The sequence below is a fragment of the Hydra viridissima genome, unplaced genomic scaffold, assembly GCF_058129835.1.
Source record: "Hydra viridissima isolate aposymbiotic clone 2 unplaced genomic scaffold, HvirCarnegie_v1 scaffold_10, whole genome shotgun sequence".
In the NCBI taxonomy this organism is placed as follows: domain Eukaryota; kingdom Metazoa; phylum Cnidaria; class Hydrozoa; order Anthoathecata; family Hydridae; genus Hydra; species Hydra viridissima.
Window position 1 is genome coordinate 9673559 of NW_028324309.1, and position 27965 is coordinate 9701523.

The 27965-nt window shown below is 29.7% G+C and overlaps 3 protein-coding genes, 1 long non-coding RNA gene, 1 other non-coding gene and 1 pseudogene across 23 annotated transcripts; 3 read left to right on the forward strand and 3 right to left on the reverse strand.

Annotated features, from left to right (window-relative positions):
* Positions 1-199: 199 nt before the first annotated feature.
* Positions 200-15866, forward strand: LOC145182202 (meiosis 1 arrest protein-like). 10 transcript variants are annotated; one of them, XM_090100552.1, is made up of 14 exons: positions 200-325; positions 670-711; positions 805-965; positions 1087-1192; positions 1286-1356; positions 1629-1739; positions 3093-3168; positions 3409-3471; positions 7404-7502; positions 7638-7708; positions 8302-8541; positions 9426-9611; positions 15316-15456; positions 15580-15866. In XM_090100552.1, the coding sequence occupies exons 1-14, from the start codon at positions 310-312 to the stop codon at positions 15829-15831; spliced, it is 1635 nt and encodes a 544-aa protein (XP_089956678.1). In that variant the 5' UTR covers positions 200-309; the 3' UTR covers positions 15832-15866. The 10 variants fall into 10 exon arrangements, with proteins under 10 accessions (XP_089956678.1, XP_089956682.1, XP_089956680.1 ...); XM_090100553.1 differs by having other exon boundaries at positions 218-325; positions 673-711; XM_090100556.1 differs by lacking the exon at positions 8302-8541.
* On the reverse strand, positions 4473-5697 carry LOC149883058 (uncharacterized; annotated as a pseudogene).
* Positions 15188-15259, forward strand: Trnae-uuc (transfer RNA glutamic acid (anticodon UUC)). Its single transcript has one exon. It is a non-coding gene; the product is annotated as a tRNA-Glu (tRNA).
* On the forward strand, positions 15580-27208 carry LOC145182204 (uncharacterized). 2 transcript variants are annotated; one of them, XM_090100568.1, is made up of 13 exons: positions 15580-15910; positions 21321-21847; positions 23768-23848; positions 24142-24234; positions 24424-24581; positions 24845-24947; positions 25235-25276; positions 25733-25819; positions 25962-26141; positions 26250-26444; positions 26574-26687; positions 26824-26889; positions 26986-27208. In XM_090100568.1, the coding sequence occupies exons 2-13, from the start codon at positions 21805-21807 to the stop codon at positions 27033-27035; spliced, it is 1212 nt and encodes a 403-aa protein (XP_089956694.1). In that variant the 5' UTR covers positions 15580-15910; positions 21321-21804; the 3' UTR covers positions 27036-27208. The 2 variants fall into 2 exon arrangements, with proteins under 2 accessions (XP_089956694.1, XP_089956695.1); XM_090100569.1 differs by lacking the exons at positions 23768-23848; positions 24142-24234; positions 24424-24581; positions 24845-24947.
* On the reverse strand, positions 16156-18974 carry LOC149883059 (uncharacterized). The gene has a single exon (XM_090100562.1). It carries the CDS (start codon positions 18009-18011, stop codon positions 16599-16601), a length of 1413 nt encoding a protein of 470 aa, XP_089956688.1. The 5' UTR covers positions 18012-18974; the 3' UTR covers positions 16156-16598.
* LOC149883060 (uncharacterized) lies at positions 19371-21249 on the reverse strand. 9 transcript variants are annotated; one of them, XR_016456413.1, is made up of 6 exons: positions 20917-21249; positions 20166-20189; positions 19975-20045; positions 19859-19900; positions 19702-19787; positions 19371-19608 (listed from the first exon to the last, which is right to left on the reverse strand). It is a non-coding gene; the product is annotated as an uncharacterized LOC149883060 (long non-coding RNA). The 9 variants fall into 9 exon arrangements; XR_016456417.1 differs by lacking the exon at positions 20917-21249 and adding an exon at positions 20315-20447; XR_016456418.1 differs by lacking the exon at positions 19859-19900 and adding an exon at positions 20315-20348 and having other exon boundaries at positions 19480-19608; positions 20917-21018.
* Positions 27209-27965: the final 757 nt, after the last annotated feature.

Below are 27965 nucleotides of genomic sequence, written 5' to 3' on the forward strand. Positions count from 1 at the left end.
GTGATAATCTTTATTTACACCTGCTCTCATTTATTTATTTATAGTCTCTGGCATAATCATTAATTATAGCCACCGTCATAATCTTTATTTATACTGATTGTTAATTCCTATCATTAGAAAAATGTATAATTTAAGTAAAAATGTATAATTTAAGTATAAATGTATAATTAACAGTTGTTTTTATATTTATATAAATTTTGTATATTTATATAAATGATATTTAACTAGAAAGGTAAAAATATATCAGAAAGGTAGAGGAGAAAGTACTTCAAAAGTTTATTGTATTTGTATAAAAATTCAGTTTGTAACATGAGTGCAAAAAAAGGTAACTTTACTTTTCTTTAAAAAGATTTATTTTTCTAAAATTCTTTTTAAAAGAGTTGCTCGTCCCTCCCGAACAATTATTTAAATTTTTTTTTTTTATCATCCAAATAATTTTTTTTTACAAAAGAAAAAAAACAGCTGATTTTATAAAGGTTTATCTAAAATAACAACTTAAAAAAAAAAGTTGATTGTTCGTTTACTTGCTTAAAAATATATGAGAAATTTAATTTTTTTTTGGCTTGACTCTTATTTCTATAAAAAAATTCACATGGTTCTCTATTTTCATGCCTTATCTTTTTTATGTAATTTTTCTTTTTTATATATACATCATTTTGCCGTCATAAGCAGCAAAGTTATCAGGAAAAAATGCCATATACAGAAGCTCAGGTAAAAAATAAATAAGTAAAATTTGTGTAAAAAACGTTTTAATTGTTATATATTTATATTAAACTTAAAACCACTAAACTATGGTTGTTTCAGCAAGGATCATAGTTGTAGATTTATCTATGTCATCAGCCCTAGACTACTTTAGCGAAAATTTAGTTCAGTCACTGTCCTTGTTTTTTTCCCTACATAACTCAATATCAGGCCCCCCTAGAGTGCAGTTGTTTGGTTTGTTTGCCTTGGGAAAGTGTACTAAGGTCAGTATTTTAGAATAAAATTTTTTACTTTTTGTGTGGGTGTGGTTGAGTTTTTTTCTCTTATTTAGCAGCTTACTTTTGTTGTTTAATAAAAAATATTAAGCTGATTTTTTGCTTATAGCATTTGGTACCATTACAGAGCTTAAACTCAAAGAAAGTTGTTGAGTCTATTCAAGATTTGATTTCATTTGAAAAAACTTCTTCTGGTGCACCACATGATTTTGAAGGTAAAAACCAAATATTTTAGATAATATACTTAAAACTGAATTACTAAAACTGAATTTTCTCTAATAGTTTGATTTTTTTTTTTTTTTTGGAAGATGATTTGACTTCAATTATAATGGAATCAGTTGCAGAATTTCAAAGCTGTATGAGTTCAGTTTCACTCCAAGTACATCAGTTTTGTTTTTGACTTTGATCAGTTCAATTAAAGTCTGCTTTTTTTTCTGTTTATTTCTTTGAAACATCAGCTTCTTTGAGGTTTGAGTTCTATTTTATTTTGTTTAAAAATTAAAATTCTATAATCCTAAAAACTTCAAAAACAATACAAGAATTAAATGAGAGTTGTTAATCTTAGTCTTAAAATCCTATAAAATATGTTTAATGATGTTTTACCTATAATGTTTAATGATTTTATAAAAGCAATTTCAAATCTATTTGCAGACATCTCAAAGTCTGCCTTCACAATTTGACATCTGCTTACTAACTTATCATCAACACTTAAAAAAGCAAGTTGCAAAGGTGATAAAGCAAAACAAAATTAAATTGATAAAGGTAATTATTACTTTTGTTTTCAAGAAAGTTACAGTCCTTTTAAATTCTTTGTTATTTGATGAACATGATTAGTCAAGTATCAATGTATGGTGAATTAACTCCTACTTAGATTTAAAGAATTTAGAAGCATAAATTCTATATTCCAAGTTACAACAAATAAGTTACAACAAAATTATCTTATAAAATATAAGCAATATTAACATTTTACAAGATAGGATTGCTTTAACATTTTTAATAACTGAGAAAGATTCCTCTAGCTAACTATGTAGTTTTTTTTTCTGTCCTTTTATTGGCTAATAAATACACCTAAAAAAAGTCATAGTTATTCCTATACTATGCTATATAAATAGAGCAATCCATTTGAATAGAGATTTCAGTTTTATGCCAAATAAGGGCCAGGTGACTAAATATAACCAGAAAATTAACTTTAATTTAATTAAAAGCTAGCGCTTAATATATGCCATTTACTATTTCTTTAATGAGCCAAACTAAGTTTGCATATATAATAAAAAAGAACTGATAGTAGGTTAAAAGGCCTATAGCTTGTTAAAGGATTAGGATCCTATTTTTATTCCACACATATTTGTAGTTGGTTCATAAGGTTACTTTAACACAAGAGTGCTTACTTGTTATCCAACTGATCTGGACCATCAATTAGAAATTAGTTTAAGAATAAAAAATCTAGCTTATTCTTGTAAAACAATTGTTTTACTTTTGCCTTTTTAACAAATTCTAAATATTTTAAATATTTTAAATAAGCCAACTATATTCAAAATTAATCTTGAACTACAGTTTAGATCAAGTTTGATCTTTATAGTATTTTACTTGGTTTTTATAGTATTTTACTGTAGTTTACACTATGGTTCTAAAAATAGCCACATTGGTACCAATCAAGTACCCCAATGTGGCTATTTTTAGGATCATAGTGTAGACCACAGAAAAATACTATAAAAACCAAGTAGAATACTATAAAGATCAAACTTGATCTAAATTATGAAATAGCTACAACAATACATATATATAATATTAAAAAGATAAATAAATACAAAAATAGATAGTTTAACTGAAACTATGTGCGCAATTATTAAAAAGTCTAATTTACAGTTTTTTAAAATATTTTATCTAATTATTTTTTATATTTCATACTTGACATTTATTGTTAAGTTTTTTTTTAATCACCAACAAGTATAGGTCACACAGATTTACCTTAGTATGCAAAACAATTTTTTTCCCCTCTATTTGGCTTTAATTTAGTGTAGTTTGCTGTCAAGAGTACTTGTTTAATTTTAAAAGGTTTTGAAAATGAAATTCAAAAATGAGCTAATAAAATTATTTAGCTGTTTGTTTTCTTAGAAAGTGCAGATAGTTCATATATCAAGTATATCAAGTATGACCAATTTAGAATTGCAAGTTAGTCAACAAAGTACAGGTTGGATTAGCTATGATGATGCTCTCTGTAATTTAATTGTGTATAACTTATATTTCAAAGAAAAATTAAAACACAAGGAATATTAATGCAATTAATTTTCAGAGTTCATACTGTTGTACTTCATAGTGTAAGTTGCTAAATTGTGTATTAGGTTCAAACTTCTAATTTAGTATTCTAATTGCAAACTTTTTGATTTGAATTTTTTACTTTGTATTAAACTTAGTATTACTTTTGTTTAAGAATCTGAAGAAAGTGAGTTTAATGAGATATGTGGTTATATTGAGGAGTTACATTTTCAAAACTGTATGGTCACTTGTATTTTATATATATATATATATATATATATATATATATATATATATATATATATATATATATATATATATATATATATATATATATATATATATATATATATATATATATATATATATATATATATATATATATATACATGTATATATATGTATATATATATATGTATGTATGTATGTATGTATGTATGTATGTATGTATGTATGTTTACATAAATAATTTAGTGTGGCATAAAGTAAAAAAGTACACCATAATAATTTTTGTAATTTCTTTTGATATATATTTTCAAAAAGTATATAAATTCTGTTTATGGGTACCATTAAAATTATTTTTGTACCTTGATATATCTGATTTTATATAATGGTTTGTTTTTTGTTTTTGTTTTTTGTTTGCAAAAGATGATGGAAATTGTCAATTCTACCCATTTTAAATCATGTTGTATATATTTGGGAGTTTAAGAGAGAGGGAGGCTAGGAAAAATTACTATGTATTTAAATATAAAACACATATATATATTGTTTATAAAAAGATTGTTTTAATGTTCTCAGCTAAGATTTTTTATCTGTTGTCTTAAATTTGTTCTGCATTGTCATTTACAACAAGAAAATTAGTGACATAATTTTTAAATCTATAAACTTGAAATAATTGCCTTATCACATAGACTGTTGCAGGGATAGGAGCTAATAATAATCCACTAAATATAAAATATTGCTGTAAATGAAGCTATATAATCAATCATCTTCCCCCCTTGCAATGATATTTTATTAGGAACTAATGAATAAACTACTGAGTTGTAACTGAAGAGGATTCTATATTAAATAATAAACTCTTTGTGCCATAAATCTGGGATGATGTGAAGCTATTGGTAATCTTAAGTAAAAGTCTTTTACTTTGACACCCAACAAAGAACTGCTAATTTTAAGAAATACTGGCAGTCATTCCTTGGAAACATATCATTATTAAGGATTTTTTGAAGGAATGTTAATCATTCAGAAGCATAAATTTTTATCAAAAACCTTATTACTAAAATTTATGCTTAAACATGTTAATCTAATTAGGACAATTGAATAAAATCAACTTTTGCTTTTCCAGAAAAAATTCAATTTTACTTTCTGTAAAAAACAAGTATAATTTGGTAAATTGAATGATTGCCAGTAAATTGAAATAAAGGTAAAACTTATCTAAATAGATATTAAGATAAGTTATGAAACTATGTTTATTTTTAGATTTTTTAACATTTACCTTTATATGCAACTCAAAAGATACCATCCAGATCAGAGCTTTTCCTCTCTACTGCTCTATTAGAGTACAAACTCCATTTAGTCAACCAATATTTGTGACTGATGTCAAAGGACACAGTCAATATAGCCAAAAAGCTCTCAGTATTGTAAAGTTTCTTTGATTGCTTTACCTTGAGACTAAGCAGTGCCATCTTTCACAATAACAAGACCCAAAAGTTGAACTTTAGAAAGCTCTGGTGATTAGCAACATTTTCTTTACCAATTTTTTTCATTTCTACCATCATTTTTAAGACACAGTGCAAGTTAAGACTTTTACCCTTGGCCAATGTAATAAAGTTATCTTTAACATTACACATAATTTTATTTATACTTCTTTTTTCTGCCTGAAAATATTTCACTTAGAAATAGAATAATCATCAATCTTTCCAGAAATGTTATTTATAAGAGATTTGAGTGTTGCAATCAAAGCAGTAGAACTTTCTCCAAATCATAATGCAGTAGGAGCTAAATTTTTTCCAGTATTTTTTTTTTTTTGGAATAAAAAAAAGGAAAAGCACTTTTTAACTTTTCTTAAAACCTGGAGATACTGTTCATCTTCATTATCAAAAGTATCTAAAAAAGTTTTTGTCAAATTTCTCAATAACAAATGCTTTCTGTTTTCTAATGGAAACTTTCAATCTTTGAAATTTCATTTTTACTTTTATTTTTTATTTCTTAGCTTTTTACAATATTTTGGAAATTTTATCATTCCCCAACATTTTTTTAACATACTATCCTTTCGGTTTGTTGAGAAAATCTAAATACTGTCTAGTTTTAAATCTTTTTGTTTCATCTTTCATGATGATATCTTCACAATATTTTTAACATCAAGCATTTTTAAAAAAAATCCTCTTTTTAAAAACATATTTTCACTTAAACATTTTCTATGTTTGTTTAAAACTTTTCTTTTCCTTTCTAAGTCAACAATCTTGTCTTTAAATGGCAAATGGAAGAATTCATTAAAAGTTTTATATCTTGATAATTTTATTTATTACTTGTATAAAGTCAATTTGAAATTGGATTGAATTACAGATTGCTAAGTATTTTGCTATAATGTAATAAATTTTCTTTTGGTAAAGGAAAAGTTTTTATATTTTTTTTGAAAATATACATAAAAGGAATCACAAAATTGTTATGGATTTTGTTTTATGTCCCACCCAAATGTATATGTATATGTAAATATGTATATATATGTGTGTGTGTGTGTGTGTGTGTGTGTGTGTGTGTGTGTGTGTGTGTGTGTGTGTGTGTGTGTGTGTGTGTGTGTGTGTGTACACATACATATATATTTATACACACACATATATACACACTTAACCACACAATCAATGCTCAACTTATACATTACGATTTTTTTAAATTGTTGTCAATATTATCATACATTTTGAAAAACATTAAGAATAGAACACATAAACAGAATTATTTCGATGATAATAATAAATTTGACTTTGTGGATGGTGAAAAAAAGTTAATAAAACCATAAACGTGGCTAGTTAAATAAAAAAAAAAAGTAAATTAATTACTATTGTTATGCACATGAATACAGCTTCTTTTGAAACATTCTTGACTTATCAATAAATAACTAGTGTTACCACCTCTAGATGTTATTACAGCCTGACAGTGCTGTGATATAATTTCAATTAGAGGTCTAATCATTTCTTGAGGTATGTCTTCTAACACACAGATAAGACTTTGTAACAGCTTGTCTAAGCTGTTAGGTGGTGGATGTTGGCTTCTAATCAGGCATCCCATTATGTCCCAAAGATGCTCTATTGGGCTCATATCTAAACTGCAAGCTAGCCACTCTAAAACTTGAATATTAACATCATTCAAATATTCATTAACAAAGTGTGCCACATGTGGTCTAGCATTTTCCTGCATTAGAAGGAATCCACCTCTGGTAGTGGAAAAGGTACCACAAAAGGTTCTAAAATGTCTGCTCTGTATTGTTGAGAAGTCAGATACCCACCATTAACAACAAAAATTTCTGTGCAACCTGTTAAAGATATTCCACTCCATAACATCACTGAGTTTTTTCTGTATAAAGTAGTTTCTTGAAAGACAAAGTCTTCTTCTTATGATATATTGACTAACAGCAGTTCCATAAACCTCAGCAAGTCTTATTTTGAGAACTTTGTGCAGTAGTGAGCTGTTCTCTCAGTGTTTGAAGCATTAAAAATCAGTCTTCCATGATATTAGTAGCTCATAGTCTGCCTCTGCCAAATCATCTAGCATGTTCATTGGTCTCTGTTGTATGAGACATTTTAAAGCTTCTTCCAAGTTTTCAATTTGTTAATCCCTTATTGGACGAACCAGCTATTGCAACACATTTATCACAATTTGAATTTCGTCTAACATGTTGCGTTACAAACAGATGTGTTTCTCAAATGACAGTTATCTTTTCTACTGTTAAAACAATTTAAAACCAATACATATAGGTTTAATTACTGCAAAAACATACTATTAATGAAAAGCTGCTATAACTTCAAAATTAAATAAGGAAAATGGACTAAATCCTATAAAAGGCATAAGAATAAACATTTTTATCATATTTTTAATTGAGAAATCTGGAAATACATAATATTTATATATATATATATATATATACATTTATATATACATATATATATATACTTTTAGCATTGCCGAGTTTTCAACAATTTTTTAAAAGTTGGTTGGTAGATAATCTTCCTGAGGATGTCCAATTATATATAAATTTCAATCTTCAAAAAGAAAATGGCATGTATATATTATTATTAGTTTTACAATAATATTCATAGTTCTTAATGCTGAATGGTAATGAATAGATAAAACTAAAAGCATTATTTGCTGTTTTGAATTTTAATTAAGCATTATTTATTTTTTATACTTCAGAGTTTACACTGAAATGCGATCTTTGTGATGTTTTAATTAATCCTTTAAACTTTCCAAAAGGTAGACTTCTGGTAAGTATGGCTGCTTTCAGGCTGCTTATTTCACAAGTTGTGTTTTTTAAAGTATTTTTTAATTTAAAGAAGCTTGTTAGGTAGAGTTATAAAAATGTTTGCAAATCTTTAACTATGATATAGATGTTTTGAGGTTGTTCTTTTGATAATTGTAATTACATTAGTTCTTAAAGATTTCTATTTGCCAATACACCTTGATAAACAAATAGAAGAATCTAGGCATATAAGTTAATACAAAAGTTAGTTTAAATGTTGTAGTTTTTCCCTGAAAATCTATACTTTCAGTAAGTAATAATGAAATGCACTTTTAGTAAGTAATAATAAAAAATTGTTGGTTTGTCTGTTAATATACATAACCATGCTTTGGCCTCTATGATATCTTTTATGGCCTGAAAATGATGAAAATTTAAATCCATTTAACTAAACTATTTTATATAAGCATGAATCTAATAACTTGGTTTCAAAAAATGGATTTCTAGGCTCTTGGGCTTCACCCCATGTAGGTAGCATTCTTAAGACAGCTCAGTGCAAAAACAGATATTTTTCAAGGTTGTGGTTTTTTATGAATGAATTAAAATTAATTTTGTTCTTAGATGCTTGAAACTTGTCTCAATGTTCATAATGTTTCTACTGCAAAAAGCAAGCAGTTTCCCACATTGAGTATTTATAATTTGAAACCAAAGCAGTTTATCAGAAGCCATGATGTTTGTGAGTCTGTGCTCTATGGCTTACCTAATATTCTCAAACCTGCTACTTGTTGGAAGTTAGATTGGGAAGAATTAGAGAAAAATCAAAGTTACTTCTTGGGTGTCAATGCATATTTGGAAAAGGAGGTTTCAAAGTTTAAAAATCATAATTTACTCTTATAAATATATAGTTATGTTTTATCTTTCCAGTTCATAAGTATCATTTTTACTGAAGAAAATTGTCCTACATGTTTTTTTTTTTTGAAATCTTTAACTTTTATTTTAGTCTTGTTTTAAAGGTTTGTTTGAAGATGATAAGATTTTTCTTCTATTTTATAATAAACTCGTCAGTATTACAGATTACTTAACCAAGGAAGTGCTCTTTCCTCATCTCATCCTCTGTGAAGATTCCCTTTCTTAGACAAAACCTAGAGTGTCATGTTTTGTAATTAAAAACTCAAAAATGGAAAGATATGGTTCCACAATTAAATGTGTTTTCATTAATGTTACACCCAAAATTAAAAATAAAAACCTTTCTAAAATCTATATTTGTTTCAAAATTTTAAGAAAGGCTACATTCCAGCGAATTTCACTTAAATAGACAGACATGAAAGTTTTTCATATTTGAAAACAACAAAAGCATCTATTTTCATATTAAAATCACTATCCAGATAATCTTTAGTAAAAAGATTAAGTTATCATTTACTTATGCAAAAAAAATCTTTATTCTAGAACATTTTAAAATTCTGTGTAGAATGGGCAGGCTACTAATTAGTAGTTTAATTTTGATTAAGCAAAGCTTGTAAGTTTTGTCTACTTTTCTAAGGTTTTTTTTTGCTTGATTTTAGTTTTGCAATTTTCTTTGTGTCGCTTTATTGTTAAAGCTTTTTTTGATTGATTTTAATTACTTTATATTTAATTTTAAAGAATTTCAGTTATGTTTTTCCATATATTACTTAAATATCATTATATAGTTTAAATTTATTGTTATTTACCTGTTAATGTATCTATTTACCTCCTGATGTATCTAGGGTTTAACTCTTTTACTCGAGCAGTCTAAAGATGGAATTAGTTCATACTTTCTCTTGCTTCCTTCTACTGGTAATACAATGCTTATCAAATCAATTGCCATCAATGATATTTTAATGCCGCACAATTCTGGATTGAATGCACATGATATAAGTATACCATACGAAGTAGATGCACAAATGAGTCAGGTAAATTTTTATTCTTTATTTAAAGGAGTTTGCTTACAGTTAACTTTTTAAATGATTTTTGTAAGTGTATCAACTGGACTGAAAATGCATCATGCATGCAATCACTTTTTGACAAAGTGCAAAATGGTTTTTCATCACAATTAGTTCAGTAACCCTTGTCCTGGTGTCAAACAACTAAACATGCCTTTTTAGCTGTTTGACATCAGGACCAAGGTTGTTGGAAGTTGACTTGACCTCAAAGTTGATGACGTTAAAATTTCAACATGTTAAGATGTTGATAAGTCCACTCATAGATCTTTTATAGGTTTTAAACACTATTTAGCAAAGAGAACAGTTGGCTTCATCTGTTTTCTGTTCTTCAACAACTTACAGCTGATTTTCAACAAGTTTTTTTGATCTTCCTATTTAATCAGTAACCTTTTGATAATATTTACTAAACTTATAGGCCTCATAGTGGTGTTGTTAAATACATCTAGAGATTCAGCAGCCTTAATGAAAAAAGCAGTTCGTATCACCCTAGTGGTTGGATGAAAACATATATTTTTGAAGTGATTCGAACGTTTTCTGTCCTTTGTAATGCCATCCAAAAAAAAGCCAGTACTGCTATTCTTAGATGGTCACGCGACACATACAGATGAGAAACTTATGACTGATGAGAAATTTATGTAACAGATGAGAAACTTTCATTCAAAACCCACATGAATAACATTACTCTAACGGCAAAAGTTAGCCGAAGTTGTGCATTACGTTAACTTTGAGACGTCTTTGTTCATATATTTCTCTTTTTTTTTCAGTTTTTCAAACATTTTTTTTCTATTTTTAGGTCACATTTACGTTGTGCATGTTGAGTTTTGGTGACTAAAACCAAACTCAACATGCACAACGTAAATGTGACCGTATATGTCTTTCTAAAATCGTTTCATTTCAAAACAGAGCATTACGAATAATTTATTTCTGCCCCCAGAAATTTCCTTATGACATCCTGTATCTTGCATTCAAATTTCTTCGTTTCTATAAATTAATCCAGTTCTTAAATTGTTCATTTGTCTAGGATCAATAACACGGTCTCCTTCGAACCATGTTTCATAACTATTTTAATAATAGGACAACGTGTGGTTATAGCCTAAAATCAGTCATATTTTGTAGTTGTAGTGAGATTTTCAAATTAGCTATACTACAGAAACAGACTAAAGGTGGTATTAATTCCATTACATACTTGTGTATCTTTTCTCGGAACACCCTGCCGAACACCTTAAAAATAGATTTTATAAAACAATCTGTTGTTAAAGTCATTCCAGCATTTCAACCTCTATAACTTTTTTTTCTTTGTGTATATGTACGTTAAGGTTATGACTTTTTAACTTTTTGTGAAATGAATAATTTCCTGTATCGAATCAATGACCTTTTGCTCAAAGATAATGAAGACGGGCTTTATTCTGCTTTTTAGCAAGATTTATAGTATATAAGCTATCTGATAGTGCAACGCTAATAATAATCATTGTTTTTCAGAAATATATCTAAGTATTATTTTCGATTACTGAAAGAAATAAGATGTATGTACGAAGAATTGAAGAAAAATAATTGGAAAATAATAGCAGGATACCACTCAAAGTTCAAGTTGTTGGTCGCTATCTGTTCATGGAAGAATCCATCGAAGGTAGAAGCGAACGCATAAAGCAAATGGAGAAAAAAGTGACAAGCTTATTAAAACAAGGAAAATATAATTCATTGAATGAAGTTTTTGACATCACAGATGTCAATTGATAAATTTAGAAGATGGTGAATGGTTCTGTAGTGAGGAAAAAAGGTTGTATAATCTTCAGATGAAAAGCAAGGACAGGTCGGGTAACAACTGGAAAGGCTGCGAGTTCATCTACTTCGAGTACATCTACAACTATCCATCCATCAAAAAGAAGGAAAATGTCCTTGGAGCATACTGTAACAACAGCAGGTGCAGTACCAACAGCAACAACGTCACCTTCCGAATCAGAGACTAATACAGAATATTCAAGATTCTGAAGAACAGTCCATAAGTACAAGTAAAAAGTACAACAAAACCAAAACCGCAACCAAGTTAGTAACATTTTCAAAGTTGTCAACCAAAAAGGTAGTAACCATTTGTCGACAGTTATCTTAAGATGGGATCGACGTTCATAATGTTGCTTATTCAGATCCACTATTAAAGAAGCTGCTAAATTTAAAGAAGAAATGAAAAGAATATTACATTTTTGAAAACTGGTCACTGCATTTTGATGGTAAACGTATTAATCACCAAGAATATCAAGTGTTAATGTTGAAGAATACTGTTGTCAAAGGCATAACACCCGTTCTTGATGAATACAATTTATTGAAGAGTATAAAGATGATTGTAGCGGACACTACGAATTTGAACACTGGAAGAAGAAATGGGATCGTCACTCAGTTACAAAGACTGTTTTTTCAAGGAACCGAGAAGAACCACAATTCATTGCTTGTCAACACCATGTCCTTTTGCTAGTTCTTTGCGTAATAATGGATGAAGAACTTGGAGGAAACAATACGTCACCAAAATATCGAATATCCTTTTATTCTGGAACTTGTAAAGAACTACGAACAGCTCAAAAAGAATTTCAAGAATGGTAAAGGAGTGATTACTGAAACAGCAGGATGCCGCAATGACATGAAATTTCTATTTCATTTAATTCGAGTTTTCCGGTTTTTTGAAAAATCTGGAGTATTTTCTTAAGTATAGTTTCAGAAAACACCAAACTTAAGTAATTTAACTCTTTTGGAATTCATAGTTCTACCAGAGAGAAAAGACTCACTACTTGATATTTGTCAATTTATCTCTTATGTATGGTTAGACCATTGGTTTACTGACCAAATGTACAATACATATGATTATCAGAAGTTATGTAGCAGTTTGCAGGTTCACAAGAAAGCATTAAACTCGGTGAAAAAGTTATAGAATTAGGGACCATTGACACTGGAAATGCCCAGAAGGAATCAGTGCGTAGAATGTTTAATGAAGTGTCTTAAAGAACATTTTAACGTCTGTAAAAAGAAAGAGAACGTTCAACTTAGAATCGTTTTGTCTAACAAAACATAAGAATTATTTATGGTTTAGTTGGACTAAATACTTCACATTCTTTTTCATTTTATGCGGTAGCTTTTCGTTTTTATAGAGTTGATATTTAAGCTTGTAATCTTATCCTTAACAACCTTTCTAATAACATTTAGGGTAAATGGTAGTTTGAACCATGTAATATTTCGCTTATTACTTAACTCTTAAATTTCTGTTTATAATTTTCTATTTATTTCTTAACTAGTAACGATTCGTCATAACAGGTAGCTGCTTCGTTGAATACTTGCTCATTAGATGGTAATCTTAATAAAACCTAAGTTCCAATCAAATGGATACTCGGGAGTGGTTTGACTCTTTATGTAGGTTATTTATTATGTGTGTATTATGTATGTAGGTTATTTGGTTGCCTGGCTTGCTGCTGGTTTGGCAAGTAAACTTTTTTAAGGTCAATTTAATATCAAGGTAGTTAACGATTTTTATGTTGCATTGAATATTTTATCTGGAGCCTTTAAACATTTTTGCGATTTCCTAACTTTTTCTGACTCTGAACCACTTTTCTTTTCCGATTCTGAACTACTTAAATTCTTGAAAACCGTCATAAGATTCTCTCGGTAAATACCTTTATATTTTTTTTGTTATAAACGGATGGTAGTTTATCTAGTAGAAAGATATCCATCAATTCATATGCTTCAGCACCATTATATGCACACATTGATACACCGAATTGCATCATTTTTCCGTTAATTTCTCCTTATCATTCTTTTTTCTTCAGTACCAACGTGTTTTTCAGAAAAAGACATTAAGACATGTACCAGAAAAAATCTGCGCGGACATTATAAAGGATATTTATTTAACTATTGTATTTCGATATTGAATGTTATATATATTTTGAAAGTACATATATTAACATTCTTAAATTTCACTTAAGAAAGTTTGTGAAGTTTTGTACGTGAGAACACACGCACTTTGCGTTTTACACTCGACATCAGCTTTTGCACTCGACATCAGCTTTTGTCTTTGACTGGACTTTCTTGGTAGCTCTAATCCATTTATTTTTGAAGTCTTTAATGTTTTTGGCTTCTTTTACATTGAACCTTAGTTTTCTTTTGACAAGAGCCCAATATCTTTCGATAGGACGTAGTTCGGGACAATTTCGTGGATTGCAGTGTTTTTCAACGAAATCTACTTTATGTTTAAGGCAGTTTAAAGTTGTCCCAGAGTAGTGACATGATGCGAAATCAGGCCAAAATAACGGGTTACCCGTGTGTGTTCTTAAAAACGGCAAAAGACGTTTCTTGAGGCATTTTTTTATGTATATTTTGGTGCTAATTGTTCCCGTAGTGACAAAACAAGAGCTTTTCACCACATTCACCAATTGCTTGCCAAACTAAGAATTTTTTAGTAAATTTTTGCATTCCAATGCATTTATAATTGGAATTCAGTTTCTTGCAATTAATTGCTGAATAATATTGGTGTCCTGGAAAAGATCGGAAATATGCAGCACAATAAGTTTCATCGTCAATAATCAAACAAGAATTTTTAGCACATAATTTTTTATAGAGCAGCTTTGAACATCGAATTGCGATAATTTCTTGCTTTTCTTCACGACGAGGAACTTTTTTCTTTTTATAAGATTTATAGCCACAATTTCTCTTTACTCTTTGTATAGTTGAAGCACTTAAACTTATTCGCTAAAGTTCGAAAAGAAATCTGCGGTTTTCTGTCTAAGACATCTTCCACTTTTTTTTACCAAGATCTTGTCTAACAAAACATTTTTTTCTTCCACTTCCTGATTTTCATTTGGTTGCACCAGTGTCCTTAAATCGTTTTACAATACTCTGCATTGTTCACAAAGCAATCTGCAGCTCTTTAGAAATTGTTTTGTTTGATACACCAGGATTTTCCACAAGAAAAAATGCAAAATTTTTTTTCGCTTCTTATCTTGATTTGATGACATTTCAATTATAACTAATTGTTTTAATAACAGAGGTGTTCAAATTTTGAATAACATTAATACAATGACAGTTTAAAACTATTTAAAATGATGCGCAGTTTCCGTAAACACCACACGCAGAACACGCGCAGATTTTTTTCTGGTACATGTTTTATTTTTCTCATTTTAGAAATCTTAACTACAATTTCGAAATGTTTGTCAACAAATATTGTTTTCTCTACTGGCGTACTAACTTGGCATATGGAAGGAAAATAAAGTGACAATTACCAATATTTTTTAATTTATTAATACAAATAAAATCTAATAAAAGCCCATCTTATTATCTGTATCAGCTTCCATAAAACATAACTGCTGAATGCAGCTATATCCATTCCGTATCACTTAAAAATTAAGTGCGCCAGGTTTTTATACAATTAGGCAAAATGATATCCATTTTGTTACTTTCTTATGATTTTATCATTTATCGTCAGGTTTTTTTAAATTAAAAAACATTTGTAAATAGCTCAATATTCAATTATTGGATTATTTAGATTTTAATAGGTTTGTTTTTAACCTATATCCCGCATGGTCTAGTGGCTAGGATTTCTGGTTTTCACCCAGGCGGCCGGGGTTCGATTCCCCGTGCGGGAAGCTCTATTCCTTTTCTTGAAAATTTATGGTTATTAATAGTTTATTTCTAAATTTAGATCGAAGTTGCGTCGACATACAATCCCTTTAATATTTCTTCTGGTCTATATACAACTCAAAATAATTGCATCCCAAAGTCAAAGCCAAGTCTTTCAAATTTTGATTTTGAAGACAAATTTTGCGCAATGAAAAGGGCTAAAGTATGTTTAATATATTATAGCCGTGTTATTATGTAATAGCATATAATGCGAATAAAGTGTCTATAAAAGTTCATGAATTTAAAAGAAGATACTGCTTATGTATTTAATTTATTTTGCATTTAGGATTCAAATGAATTAGAGATGAATGTGGCTAAAAAACACGTTCCGAACTTTAGCTATCATTCGCTTGTTAAAAAGAGTAGAAGCGTTGTCGAACCATTAACTCACAATGGTCGAGCCATCAAGTCTCAATGGTCGAACCATCAAGTCTCAATGGTCGAACCATCAAGTTTAAATGGTTTGAGAGGGCTTAATGAGAAAAGAAGTGTTCTACAATTTGAGCCAAAGTCGTCACCATTTCCTTCTCAACTTTAAGTTATTTTCGGAAAATAGCTTTTTATTTAGCGTCATTTGCTTAGTCTCATGTCTTTGTGTTGGAATAGTTAGAAGACTAGCTTCACTCTAAAAAAAAATCCGTTGTATACAACGAATTGGGTAACAGATCAATCCGTCGCTATTGCACCAACGGCTTTTCCGTTAAGTTAACGGATTAAAGTTTTAACGGATTGAAGTCCGTTGATATTTTTCCGATTAAACAATCCTTTTAAATAAAGGAGTTATTACGTTAGTGCATCAAATTATCCCCTGTTTTTATTTAGTTAAAATAACGTTATTGTAGGGAATAATCAGTTACACTGTTGTAAAAAATGACCAAAAACTACTTTGAGCTGACCCGAGAAAACTGCTTTGACAGGGTGAAACTACAATGTTTCCTGACTCCAAAAATGTAAAATTTGAAATCTAACTATTTCGTCCGAGAAAATAATTTCGATTTTTAGTTTTTAGTACTTTGCACAATAGGGCGAAATGACAGCTTTTCAAATTTTGCATTTTTACAGCATTCAAAAACTCTTCAAAATAAGCATTTATTACTCCAAAACATAACTGTCTAAAACTCACTTGAATAATAGTTTATTCTGACACAACTGATATAGTTTTTCATTAACAGGATGGAAATAATAAACACTTTCTTAAATAATTCTTTTAGTTATTCTAAGCCAAAACACAAAAACAACCTCTTGATTCTAAACACATAAAGAGCAAATGGTACATAAAATAAATTCTTCTCAATATTTGATTCTTCACAAATGCTTGCTGTTGTAGTCCACAACACATGAAAGAAGCCTCTTTGCATACTCAGGATGATTGCGGTCTCTTTTGTATCTCTGCCAATGTGAGCTGAAATTATGATGCATTGATTCTGTTGCCTGCTCACTAAAGATCCCCAAGGGAGCCCTTTTGATCTCAATGAATTGCTTCACATGGAAGAAAACAGCATGAACTTTTGGAGTCACACTGATGTTCATGATTGCCAAATATGAGTCTCTGAAGCGATCAATTTTTTCAGAAAAGTCATCCTCCAGAACCATACCAAAACATGCTGTCACCACAGACTTAAACTTTCGAAGGGCATCAATGATTCCAAAGACTTGAAAAGCAGACTCAGTCTCTGCAATTCTTTGAAGGAGGTCAAGATTGCTGAGAAGCTTGTGACAGGCATTCCCTGCAAACTGCCCACCATGGTATGGTTCTTGTTGAATGTGGAGAGCTGAGGGCCACTTGACAACATTGGGCCAAACTTCTGTCATGGCTTTGTACATGTGATTGACCACACCAAGGAGAAGATGGAGTTCCATTGGTGGTATGAGCTCCAAGATGAGTTTGTTTTCAGAACCAGATAGCAAAGGCTCATGCACTACATTGCCAAAAGATCTTGCCTTTTTGATATCACCACCAGGCTTAGCAAACTCTTGATAACAGGCAACAAGTGAGCCTAGTGTCCTCAAAGATCCTGATTGAGAAAGATGCTTTGATTCTGTGTTGCACCAAGAGCAAGGGTGAGTACTTGCATGGCTCTGAAGGCCACAAAGGATGTTGGCAAGTTTCATGTCGCATGAGACAACAAAGTTGACTTTGTCTAACTTGATTAAAGACAAGATCTGCCTCACATTTTCAAAGTTTTCTGGTAGTCCTTCTGATAAAGCCACAAGCATTTGACGCTTTACACTACTGTCTTTGGCAGTCCTCTGAGTTAAAAGTTTTTTCCGTGGTGGTGACCTTGAATCACAGTGAGAATCCAACTCCATGATGCCAAGAGAAACTTTCAGAAATCCTCCACCTCCATCAATTCCCAACTTGACAATATGATTCTGGAAAACTCTTCGAGAAAGCAGGACTTCATTCAAAAGCTCGGCAAGATCCTTGCAATGCACAACCACAAAGTCAGTGGAGTTACTCTCTGATAAAACTTGGATGCTGGTTTGAGTAAAAAACTCCGACAACTGTTTGCCAATGGCTTCAAACTTAGCTAGAAAACTAGTCTCCACAATCTTGGTGTCACTGACTCTGTTGATGGTTGATGCCAATTTCTTCATGCCAAGGTTGGGTTCAGGAAAAAGAGCTCTTGCACTTGAGCTTCCTAAAAATGAAATTATATTAACACTTTTTGTAATTTTAAGTTTTAAAATTAAAGGTATTCCCTCTGAACCTGCCATCTTTATATGTATATATAAAAGTATCACCTGTTTTAACTCTAAGTGGTGGGCCGCCTTTAGGATGCGATATTTTGGCAGTACCACCAGGTGTGGAAGGTTTAGTAGAGATGACTTGAGTAGCTATTTGCTCTGCAGCGAGTGGATCAGCTGTAGCTAGCTGCTTGAGATTCTCTTTAAAAGTGAATGGAGTGCACTGATGTGGCAGACCTCTTCCAACTAGACTCAAACAATCACCACATCTTTGAGGGGTACAATCTTCCACAGGTTTAGAATAGTCCACTGGGCTCTTCTAATTCAACTTCAAATGTCCAACTTGACAAATAAGACAGTTGCAACCTTGATCTCTTGTTGGTGGCAGGTTAACATCTTTTCCTTTATCTTTTCTCCGAAGAATTGTTCGACATGAGTCACAAATGCCTCTTGACACTCTGGTATCAGTCAAATCAAGACTTGTATGGTAATGCTTGAGGATCTTTTCAACAAGGAACTATGTCAACTCTCGAGAGCACTTCTTCAGACACAAGACACAGACAGATTTCCGACAATCTTCATGATTTTTTGAAAAATTTGGCATTTTGAAATTTTTCTCACACAACTGATAAGTGAAACACTTTAAATAAACATGTTCACTGCCAATTCCCGGAATTTTTAGCTTGTTTACAATTTTGATGCAAATCTTAAAACAAACATGTTCACTGCCTATTCCCGGAATTTTTAGCTTATTTACAATTTTGATGCAACAAAATGTTTATAATATAGTTCAACCATTAAATTGTAGGTAAAATTTTATCTTCTGAGTTAAAATAAATACAAATTATACTTGCTATATAGACTGTTATGTTTTAGAGTAATAAATGCTAATTTTGGAGAGTTTTTGAATGCTGTAAAAATGCAAAATTTGAAAAGCTGTCATTTTGCCCTATTGTGCAAAGTACTAAAAACTAAAAATCAAAATTATTTTCTTGGACGAAATAGTTAGATTTCAAATTTTACATTTTTGTAGTCAGGAAACATTGTAGTTTCACCCTGTCAAAGCGGTTTTCTCGGGTCAGCTCAAAGTAGTTTTTGGTCATTTTTTACAACAGTGGTTAAAATCACTCCATTATAATTAAAGAAGAATTAAGCCACATAGTATTGTAATTTGATAACAAAGTAATCCTTACATTTTTTAATATATGGATTATTTCATTATGATATTCTTAATACATATTGGTTCTTACCATTATAAATGTAATAATTACCACCCATCTAATACAAGCAGTACTAATTATACAAACTACCATGGTTGGGAGAAATATAGTGCTCAATTTGTTAGCAAGCTTCAAAAACTCTTTAACTGGACATTGAAAACTAATCAAATATTTGTAATAATGTAATTCAGTACACAAACTTTTAATTACAATCAAAATAGTTTTTAAATATATTTTTAATAGTCATTATATTTGAGGTTATAAAACATCTGTATAAAACACACACACCCATATACACAATAGATGTTTAAACTAAACCAATTGTTAACAAACTAGGTTTTAGGTTTTAACACTGCTGTTCTTAGTACATGTTTCACGCTTCAATTCCAGCAACGTGTTGTCAATTCCTAAAGGTAAATATAACATAAAATACAATAAAGAAAATATGGAACCTAAATTATATAAATAGTATGAAATGAAAATAAAATTTTACAAAGTACCTTTAAGAAATATTGCTATTGCTAATTCCTGATTTATAAATTGATAATAGAAATTTTTTTATTTTTTTTATTTCCGATACCATTTTCTAAAGATAAAGTTCGATGCAACAACTAAATAATATCTTTAATAAAAATGTGTAAAAAAAGATAATCTTACCTGATAACTGAAAGGTTCTATAATTTCCACATACTTCAAAACCTGTCAGGAAAAAAGTAAAAAAAAGGTCTCCAACTTAAATAACGATTAATTAAAACAAAAATAAATAAGCTCACCAAAAGAGATGCAAATAACAATATCAGAATTTCAATTTGATACCACATCCCTTGTGTCTAAGTAGTAAATTCTAAACGAATATAAACAAGGCATACATAAACTTAGTTGTACCTAACCGAAATAAATATCCCCATCAAAAGAAATGCAAATCAAAATCTAATTTTTAATTTTACAACTAATTTAAACTTACAGCGTGATATTGCATACCATGTGTCTAAAATAGCAAATTATAAGGATATAAACAAGCCATATAAAGATAATTGTGTAACTCACCATTTAGTTTACACTAAAACTGTGTAACTACAAAAAAGCTGGCAAATTAAACTTATTGCAACAAACCTTTTATCTACAATGTAAATGTGATTTAAAGATCCTGTAAACAAAAAATATTGTTAACAACTCATTTTTTACAATATTTGTCTGATGTAACTGACAAATTTATTTTTAAAAAAATACAATAACAAGGAACAGATAACTGTAATACTTGAACATGATTAAGCCATTGTAAGCTAATGTCCATGTAATTCCTTAACTTGCTTAAACTACATATTAAAGCTAAAAACATATAAGATAATAATACAAATATTAAAAATTATAACACATCTATATATTTTTTTATAGTTAAATGATTATAAAAAAAACAACTTTTTTGGTAAAAATGATGGAGTGACGTTAAGAACAGATTCTTGGATCTAAGGATAAAATCTGTTTTTAGGGTGTACGAAAGGGTGTTCCAAGAAAGGATACCCTGATATGTAATGGAATTTATTCCATGTTTAGTTGTCTGTTTATATATATATATATATATATATATATATATATATATATATATATATATATATATATATATATATATATATATATATATATATATATATAGACACACACACACACACACATATATACATACATACACTTGAACAAAATAAAATGAAACTAACTAGTGGTAGTTGAACTTGCAGCTTGATCTCATCAGGAATTATTGTTGACTGCTGGCTTTCATAATGTTTTCTTAACTTTATGAAACTAATGAAAACTCTGTTGCATTTATAAAAAGTGCATTTGACTTCATGTAAATTTCGAAAATGAGAAAAAAGGATATGTAATGATGAAAAATATAATCTACAGAGGAAGCACTTCATAACTTTTTTCGGAAACCATTTTTAAAAAAATTTTTTTTTTCCAACGGATTTTATTATTTAATTCGTTGAATTAATGGAATTTCGAAGACTACGTAATTTGTTAACTTTATTCCGTTAATTTTGTTGTTTTTGGAAACGAATTACTTCGTTAATTTAACGGAGACACGCAATCCGTTACTTTTTCTAACGGATTGTTTTTAGAGTGTTCTTTTTATCTAGTTTAACAAACGAATAAATTAAAAAAATTAAAAGATTAGTATAATAAAGTATATTAAATCTCTTTAGGTAAAATATTTCTTCGTTTTTTAGTTTAACATGCTTTCAGCACAAATTCTTCTGATCTTATCGAAATTGAATGAATATTTGGTCACAAGTGCAATAAAAATGATCATTGTAAAAACCGTTAATTTAATGATCGTTACTAAAAAAAGTGTAGCAATCTGAAATTACGAAAATAATTACGAAATGTTAAAGTAAAAATCTGTTAGAAATACTGTCTGTAAGCCTATGTATAAAAAAAATTCGATTTAATAAACTGTTCTTCAAGTAAATTCTCTGTATACCTGCTGTCTGGCAGCTGTGAGCACCGAAGCGTGATAGCCTGATTGCTCAGCGAAAGTTTGCAATAGTCTCTTGAATCTAAGAGCTCTGCAAAATAAAAAGTGAAGAAAAACAGGAACTTAAAAGATGTTGGTAATACTTGCTTGCATGTTTGTTGTTGCATATGCAGGTACCTTCCTTTTTTGTTGTTGTTGTTGTTTATCTTTAAAGTTTTTCTAGTGATAAAAAAAAGCACTTTGCTGCAAATGCTAATTTTATTTTTGATCCTAAAATAATCTCTTATAAACCTGATTGATTCCTTTCTACTGAATGGCCTAAAGCATCGTGTATTCAGAGACTTACCTACAATTTAAATGATTGACGGACTTAAAAAAAATAGGAAGAAAACTTAATAAAATTTTAGAATGGGAAATAACAAATGTCCAGTTAAATTGGTTTATAATTGCAGTTTTTAACAACTGAACCATGACAATATTTTTTAAAAGAAATATTTTTGGTTAAATGATTTTTAAAACCTAGTAAAAACTATAATCCTCTTACGTAATCTTTCAATGTTATAGAATTAACGATTGCATAAAAAATAATTTTAAAAACCAATAAAAGTTGATGCAGTAATCGTTTGAGATACGGGGATTAAAATATTTAAGATTGGTGCTTAAAATTCAGAATTATCTAAACGGAATTATCGGCGTTCACAATAAGTGATAATGAACCATTTAAAAATGAAATTACTTTTTTACTCTTGGTTCTTCTACAATCAAAGTCTTTAAAGCTACATTAAGTGAGATGATTGAAATAAACACCATAGTTCCACAAAACCTCTCGCTAGGTATCTCAAAAGGATTAAATATCTGTTGTCGTTTGATGCTTATGAGAAACTAAAATATCTGTTGTCGTTTAATTAAAGTTAAAGAGAAAGAAGGCCCAAAACGTGGAAAGTTTTTGAGTCTTTAAGCAGCGGGTCACAAAAGAAAAGATTTTTTGCATCTATACCTAAAAAGGCGAAAGTTTCCTTTAGCTGAAAGGGATAAAATGAACAAGCATATGGTATTTTTAAAATAGTGTTTTAAAGTAGTTATCAATCTAAACATTATATTCCATAAAGTAATTGGGATTTATAATGTTATAAAACCTTTGCAAGTTTCCTGACTTTTTGTTTGACTAAAATATTAAAAAACCTCAAATTTTGTTCTTTCTACCCAAGTTACCAAGTAATCTGTTCCTTACATAATGTTTTTCTCGTCGCAAAAAAAAAAAAGAAAAGAAAATGATTAGCAGTAAAAAATAAAAATTAATAAAAAAAGCCTAAGCTTACCCCTTTTTATTGCCCCTTTTTATTTTAAGAGAATATTTATCTTAAGCTATTTACCTAAACTTCTTCAATTTTTTTCCTGGTCATTCCGACAAGTTCGCGAAAAATGTTCTATTTTTTTTGGTTTTACGCTGCAAGTTTTTTTTTTTTTTTTATCAAGTATTTAAATTTTTTTAATATTTCTAAACAGTTCTGTTTACAAGAATATCTCAAATATATCATCCAAAATATCATTTCTAAAGAACTAAGTATCAATAGCTTAGTTCCGAAAATTTCGTAATCAATTGGGAGTACTTAAAATATATTGGCTTTAAGAAGTAAATTATGGTGTGACTTGAATGAAACACTCCCTAAAGATAGCAGTATCCCTAAAGATAGTAGTAGGGATGCCACTATAGTTTAATATGTTTAACTGCTTAACTATGTTTGGGATCTATTAGGTCAACACACACACACACACAACTGTTTTATCTTATTTAACGGAGATTGAATTGAAAGTTTTAACAACTTTCAATGCTTTTTTGAATAAACTAACTACTTAATTGTTAATTTATTTGGAATAGAAACTCTTTGAAAAACACTAGCAAGACTCTCTTTTAAAAGATAATAACCTTCTGCTGATCATATGAACTAACCTTCTTGTCTGTTCCATCTGCATACTTTTAAGAATTAATACAAATTTGGTAGTTATTGCGTTTGCGACAACTATAAGTGTTTCTAGAAAGGTACGACGGACTTAGGTGATTTCATAAACTTTCAAACTGTTTGTGTTTGCAGGGAGAGAACCGTACTTAGGTGAAGATATTGATATTTTAATTGAGAAGAGCAAACGATCCGGCGTAACAGCTATTTCTCGTGGTATGTTCATCATCAACTTCGAATATCCTTTTTTTCGAAAAAGTTGTTTTTTGATTTAACGGATATGGATTTTGAAAAAAAAAACAGGACTTCGTCAAAACGTAACATAAATAGAGAAACTGCAGAGTTAGTGTGTGTGTGTTTTCCTATGTATTTATTGAAGTTTTTTTTTAACTGGAGTTCATCGATGGTTTCTTTTTCTTGGCGCAAATATTTTCTTCACGTAAATAAACAGGATTTAATTTTTCTTCAAAGAAAGTTTCTTTTTCTTTTTCAAAATTTCTTTTGTTCAGAAAGCCCAATTACAGAAGAGCAAAAGCGAGATTATGAGCGCTACAATACAAAATTTACAGAGATAGCCAAAGCGTACGCCGAAGGCTATAAAGGTATTCTTTTAACTGTTTATAGAGATCTATGTCGTGGAAAAGATAACTTGTGCGAGTTTTCATGACATTTACTCATTTTAAATTGGCTTTAATTTGCAATCTGGTAAATCTAGTTGCATTTACACAGCCATTCACTTGCGTTCTTCTTTTCATTATTTTAATTGCTTTCCGTATTACTTGCAATTTTAGCTGCTATAAAAGCAGTTCAAGCACGTGCTATTATAGCTCAGAAACGTCTTCAACAGATGCAAGTCAATAATATTCGCTCCTCAATTCCTGACGTTCCAGATCGTGGTAAAACAGAAAGATCAGATACTTCGCTCTTCAATTTTCCAGCCACAAACGAGGTTATTCTAAAAAAATAACAATTTTAAAAATATCTTTTTAAAAATATTTTTGAAAAGTTTTTATGTCAAAGAGTCACTCAGCTATTGTTGTAGTTGCTTACGCTTCTCTGCCGGTCTTCTTAAGTTTTGGTCCGATATGGTTTTGTTACAACCTTTATCTGATAAATAACGATATTTCAACCAGTACTTGTAAAAAAAGCGCTTCGATAAACAACGGTTTTTTTTGTTATTTGTGTAGAATTTTGGTTTTTGTCTTTACATAGGTAACTGAAAATGGTATTGAAAAATCTGAAATACCGCACCCAGTAAATAATGACCATAGAGTGTTTGAACGATCAGTACAACCTAAAGCAAAAGAAAACAACTGTAAGGTTTTAAATCATATAAGTAACAACAGGACTGATTGACAATTTTGACCAACCTTAATTTACTCAGTAGAAAGGAATGACAGAGGGGCTCAATAAGTGATTATAACAGACAATCAAAAACGGGGTAAATAGCGTTTTACTCAGCATTACTCAACGGACAAACTTTTTTATAAAACTTTCTTTTTTTATTATGCTGCATTTTTCTAAACATGGTTTTAGTTTCTAGATAATTAAACTTCACATTTAAACTGATGCCAAAATGTTTTTTATAAAATTTTTGTTTAGTTGGAGGGGAACCAATTGGAGATTATCAAAGAGATGATATCGGTGAGAATTATGTGTTGCTACACTTTTATTTAGAAATTGTCACCGATTTCTAAAAGTGTTTTTGAGATACACCTCCTTTTAATTGGATAAAACTTTGATTTGCGAAACTTCAAAAAAGTTCATCAAAAGTCTTTTAAATTTTTTTATTTTCTACGTTTTAATTTTGTTATTATCTTTTTATGCCCGTTTTTTGTTTTTTACCCACAAGGCCGTTTTTTGTCTTTAACCCAAATGTAACCGTTAGTGTTTTTTACACAAATTATAGAGGTCTGCAGCGAATAGTTTCTCGCTAATCAAAAAGTAGAACTGTATTGTTTCATAATTAATAGAATTGTATATAATCTATTATCATCCTCAAATTTAAAAATCAACCTATTTACAACTAATACCTATTTATACCTATTTATAACTAGTAAGAAACCTGTTAGACTCAAATTAATAAAATGTATTCAATAGCACATGCAGATGATTTATCAGGACCAACGGTTTATTTCCAACACCAAAAAAAAAAAAGATCTTCTGATGAACCAAGAAAAGTAATAAGTAAGCAAACTTGTCAGTTTTTTGATATTTTTTGAAAAAACATAGTGTTTTAGTAAAAAAAAAAACAATTTAGCTTTAAAACAAAATTTTTATCATCTCAAACGCTTAGACTTTATAAACAGCTAACAAATTTAATTTCCAGCACGTCATCGTCGAAGTCGTATGCCATACCTTGGACAAAATTTAGACGCCCTCGGTATTGTTAGAGCAAAGCCAAACTGGGAGAAACCTGTTAAAAAATCTCTGCCTAACGCACAGTCATCTGCATCAACTGCCGATCCATTAATTCCAAACCCATACTTTTCACAGCATTTCCAACCAGGTAAGTTTTCAAGGAATTTAATAAAAAAAGTTCACTGAATCTTACAAACTGTTTTACTTTTGATAGGCAAATGTAAAAGTAAATTTCAAAAATATGTTACTTTATTAGTTTACATGCAGTCTCCACCATCACAACAGCAGTTTGCACCAGAATCTTACCAACAACAGGCAGCGTTTTTCCGCGCATTTGCTCCTTCATATCCTGCACAGGCTCAGAATCAACAAATGAGCGGTTACTTCAACACACCTCAATCTGTCCAAATGAGAAGCTTCATCAACAACGCAATATACCCACCTTACTCATGTAGCTTTTTTTCCTTTATCAAAAGATTGTTACTTGTTTCATTTCCTATACTTACCAGTTTAGTAATGCGTATGCAATGAAGCATATCAAGCTTGAAAATGTTTTAATGGTAATAACAACACTTTTTAGACCAACAGAATTACGGGAAAGTGATAAGTAACCAACCCTCTTCTGTTGAGACAACTCAACGTAATGAAGAAGTAGTTCAAAAGAAAAGGAGCGCTTCACCTGAGCCAAGCGTTGGTAAAATTTGTTGTTTTGTTTTTTTTATACAAGTATATAATTTTTCGACAAACGCGCACGACGTAGTTTTGTAGCTCGTGTCTAAGATCCTTTATATTATTTAGTAGTTAAACAGGTATTTACCTTAACATTTCAGAAAAGTTAAACTACGCTGCAAGGCATCGCAACGTTTACCTTGATAATATAAGTGGAGATCCGTACAGTACGTAGGCGTGTCTTTTTTTTATATAGAACGTCAGTTTTATCTTGTTTATTTTTAATGTTTTGCATAAATTTTGGCAAATTAATTTATGTCTAGGTGGAGGAAGCGCTGTACTATCCAGGCAGAATGTCATTTATAAAAACTAACGCAAATTGATGCTTTATGCCTTTTGTCCTGGCTTAAAAATGTTTTGGTGTAAACGGCCCTTTTGTAAATTAGTGATACGGTGTAACCGGTGCATTGTAAATTATGAATTGAATGTTTTCATATTTATTATTGAGTGTAAACATTTTGTTTTCTATAACAAGTAGAGAAATTATTTTTATTTTGTTTTTTATGACAAATGGAAAAAGTTTTAGATTTCTCTTGATTTGCTAAGATTAACTTACTTGATGGTAGTTTTTTAGAAAAATATAAATGTTTAATTAAGTTAATCTGCCACCATAAAAGGGGATATTGGATTTTAGCAACTAAATTACTTGCTGCAAATTATAGATTGAGCAGCCTTGCGACGAATGATTTATTTTATATTTAAATAATTAAAAAAAAAAAAACTAGTAGTTAAAAAAAAAAAAAGATAAATTAGTTTAAGGTGGTGGTAAAGATATAAAAAAGCTATTTGTTGAAAATCTTTATTAAAATCTTTTGAAAGCAAAATTAAAAATCCTTTTGTACATAAGTGTATTACGATATGTTTCTTAACCGTTTGAGTTAGCATAAACTATTTTACCCAAAGAATCATTGCTGCTCTTGCAAAAATATTGATTTTTTCAATAAATGCTGATACAAATTTACATCCCAACTGGATTTTCATCAGATATTCAGCGTGTTATGTAAAATCTATTGGTAATCCGAAGTATTAGACCAGCATAAACACAGCTTCAAAATTTCAAGCCAAATGCTCAGTTCTATCTAGAGGTTATCCAAAAAATTTGAAACAGAGAATAATGCAAAACAAAAGATAAAATGATCAAAAAATGCGATATCTACTCAGTAAGCAATAATTTGATAAAAATCTACAATTTCTTTTTCTTTCAATTTATCACCGAATCCTTTTCTTCTGGCTCAGAATCCTT

Excerpts from the sequence above, each read along its gene's own strand:
- LOC145182202 (XM_090100552.1), top strand. Across the intron at positions 3,472-7,403 it reads GGAGTTACATTTTCAAAACT|CATTGCCGAGTTTTCAACAA; the intron begins GTATGGTCACTT and ends ATATACTTTTAG. Across the intron at positions 7,503-7,637 it reads CAATCTTCAAAAAGAAAATG|AGTTTACACTGAAATGCGAT; the intron begins GCATGTATATAT and ends TTTATACTTCAG.
- LOC149883059 (XM_090100562.1), bottom strand. The coding sequence starts at position 18,011 with ATGGCAGGTTCAGAGGGAATACCTTTAATTTTAAAACTTAAAATTACA.
- LOC145182204 (XM_090100568.1), top strand. The coding sequence starts at position 21,805 with ATGTTGGTAATACTTGCTTGCATGTTTGTTGTTGCATATGCAG. Across the intron at positions 26,142-26,249 it reads TTCACAGCATTTCCAACCAG|TTTACATGCAGTCTCCACCA; the intron begins GTAAGTTTTCAA and ends TTACTTTATTAG. Across the intron at positions 26,890-26,985 it reads TATAAGTGGAGATCCGTACA|GTGGAGGAAGCGCTGTACTA; the intron begins GTACGTAGGCGT and ends ATTTATGTCTAG.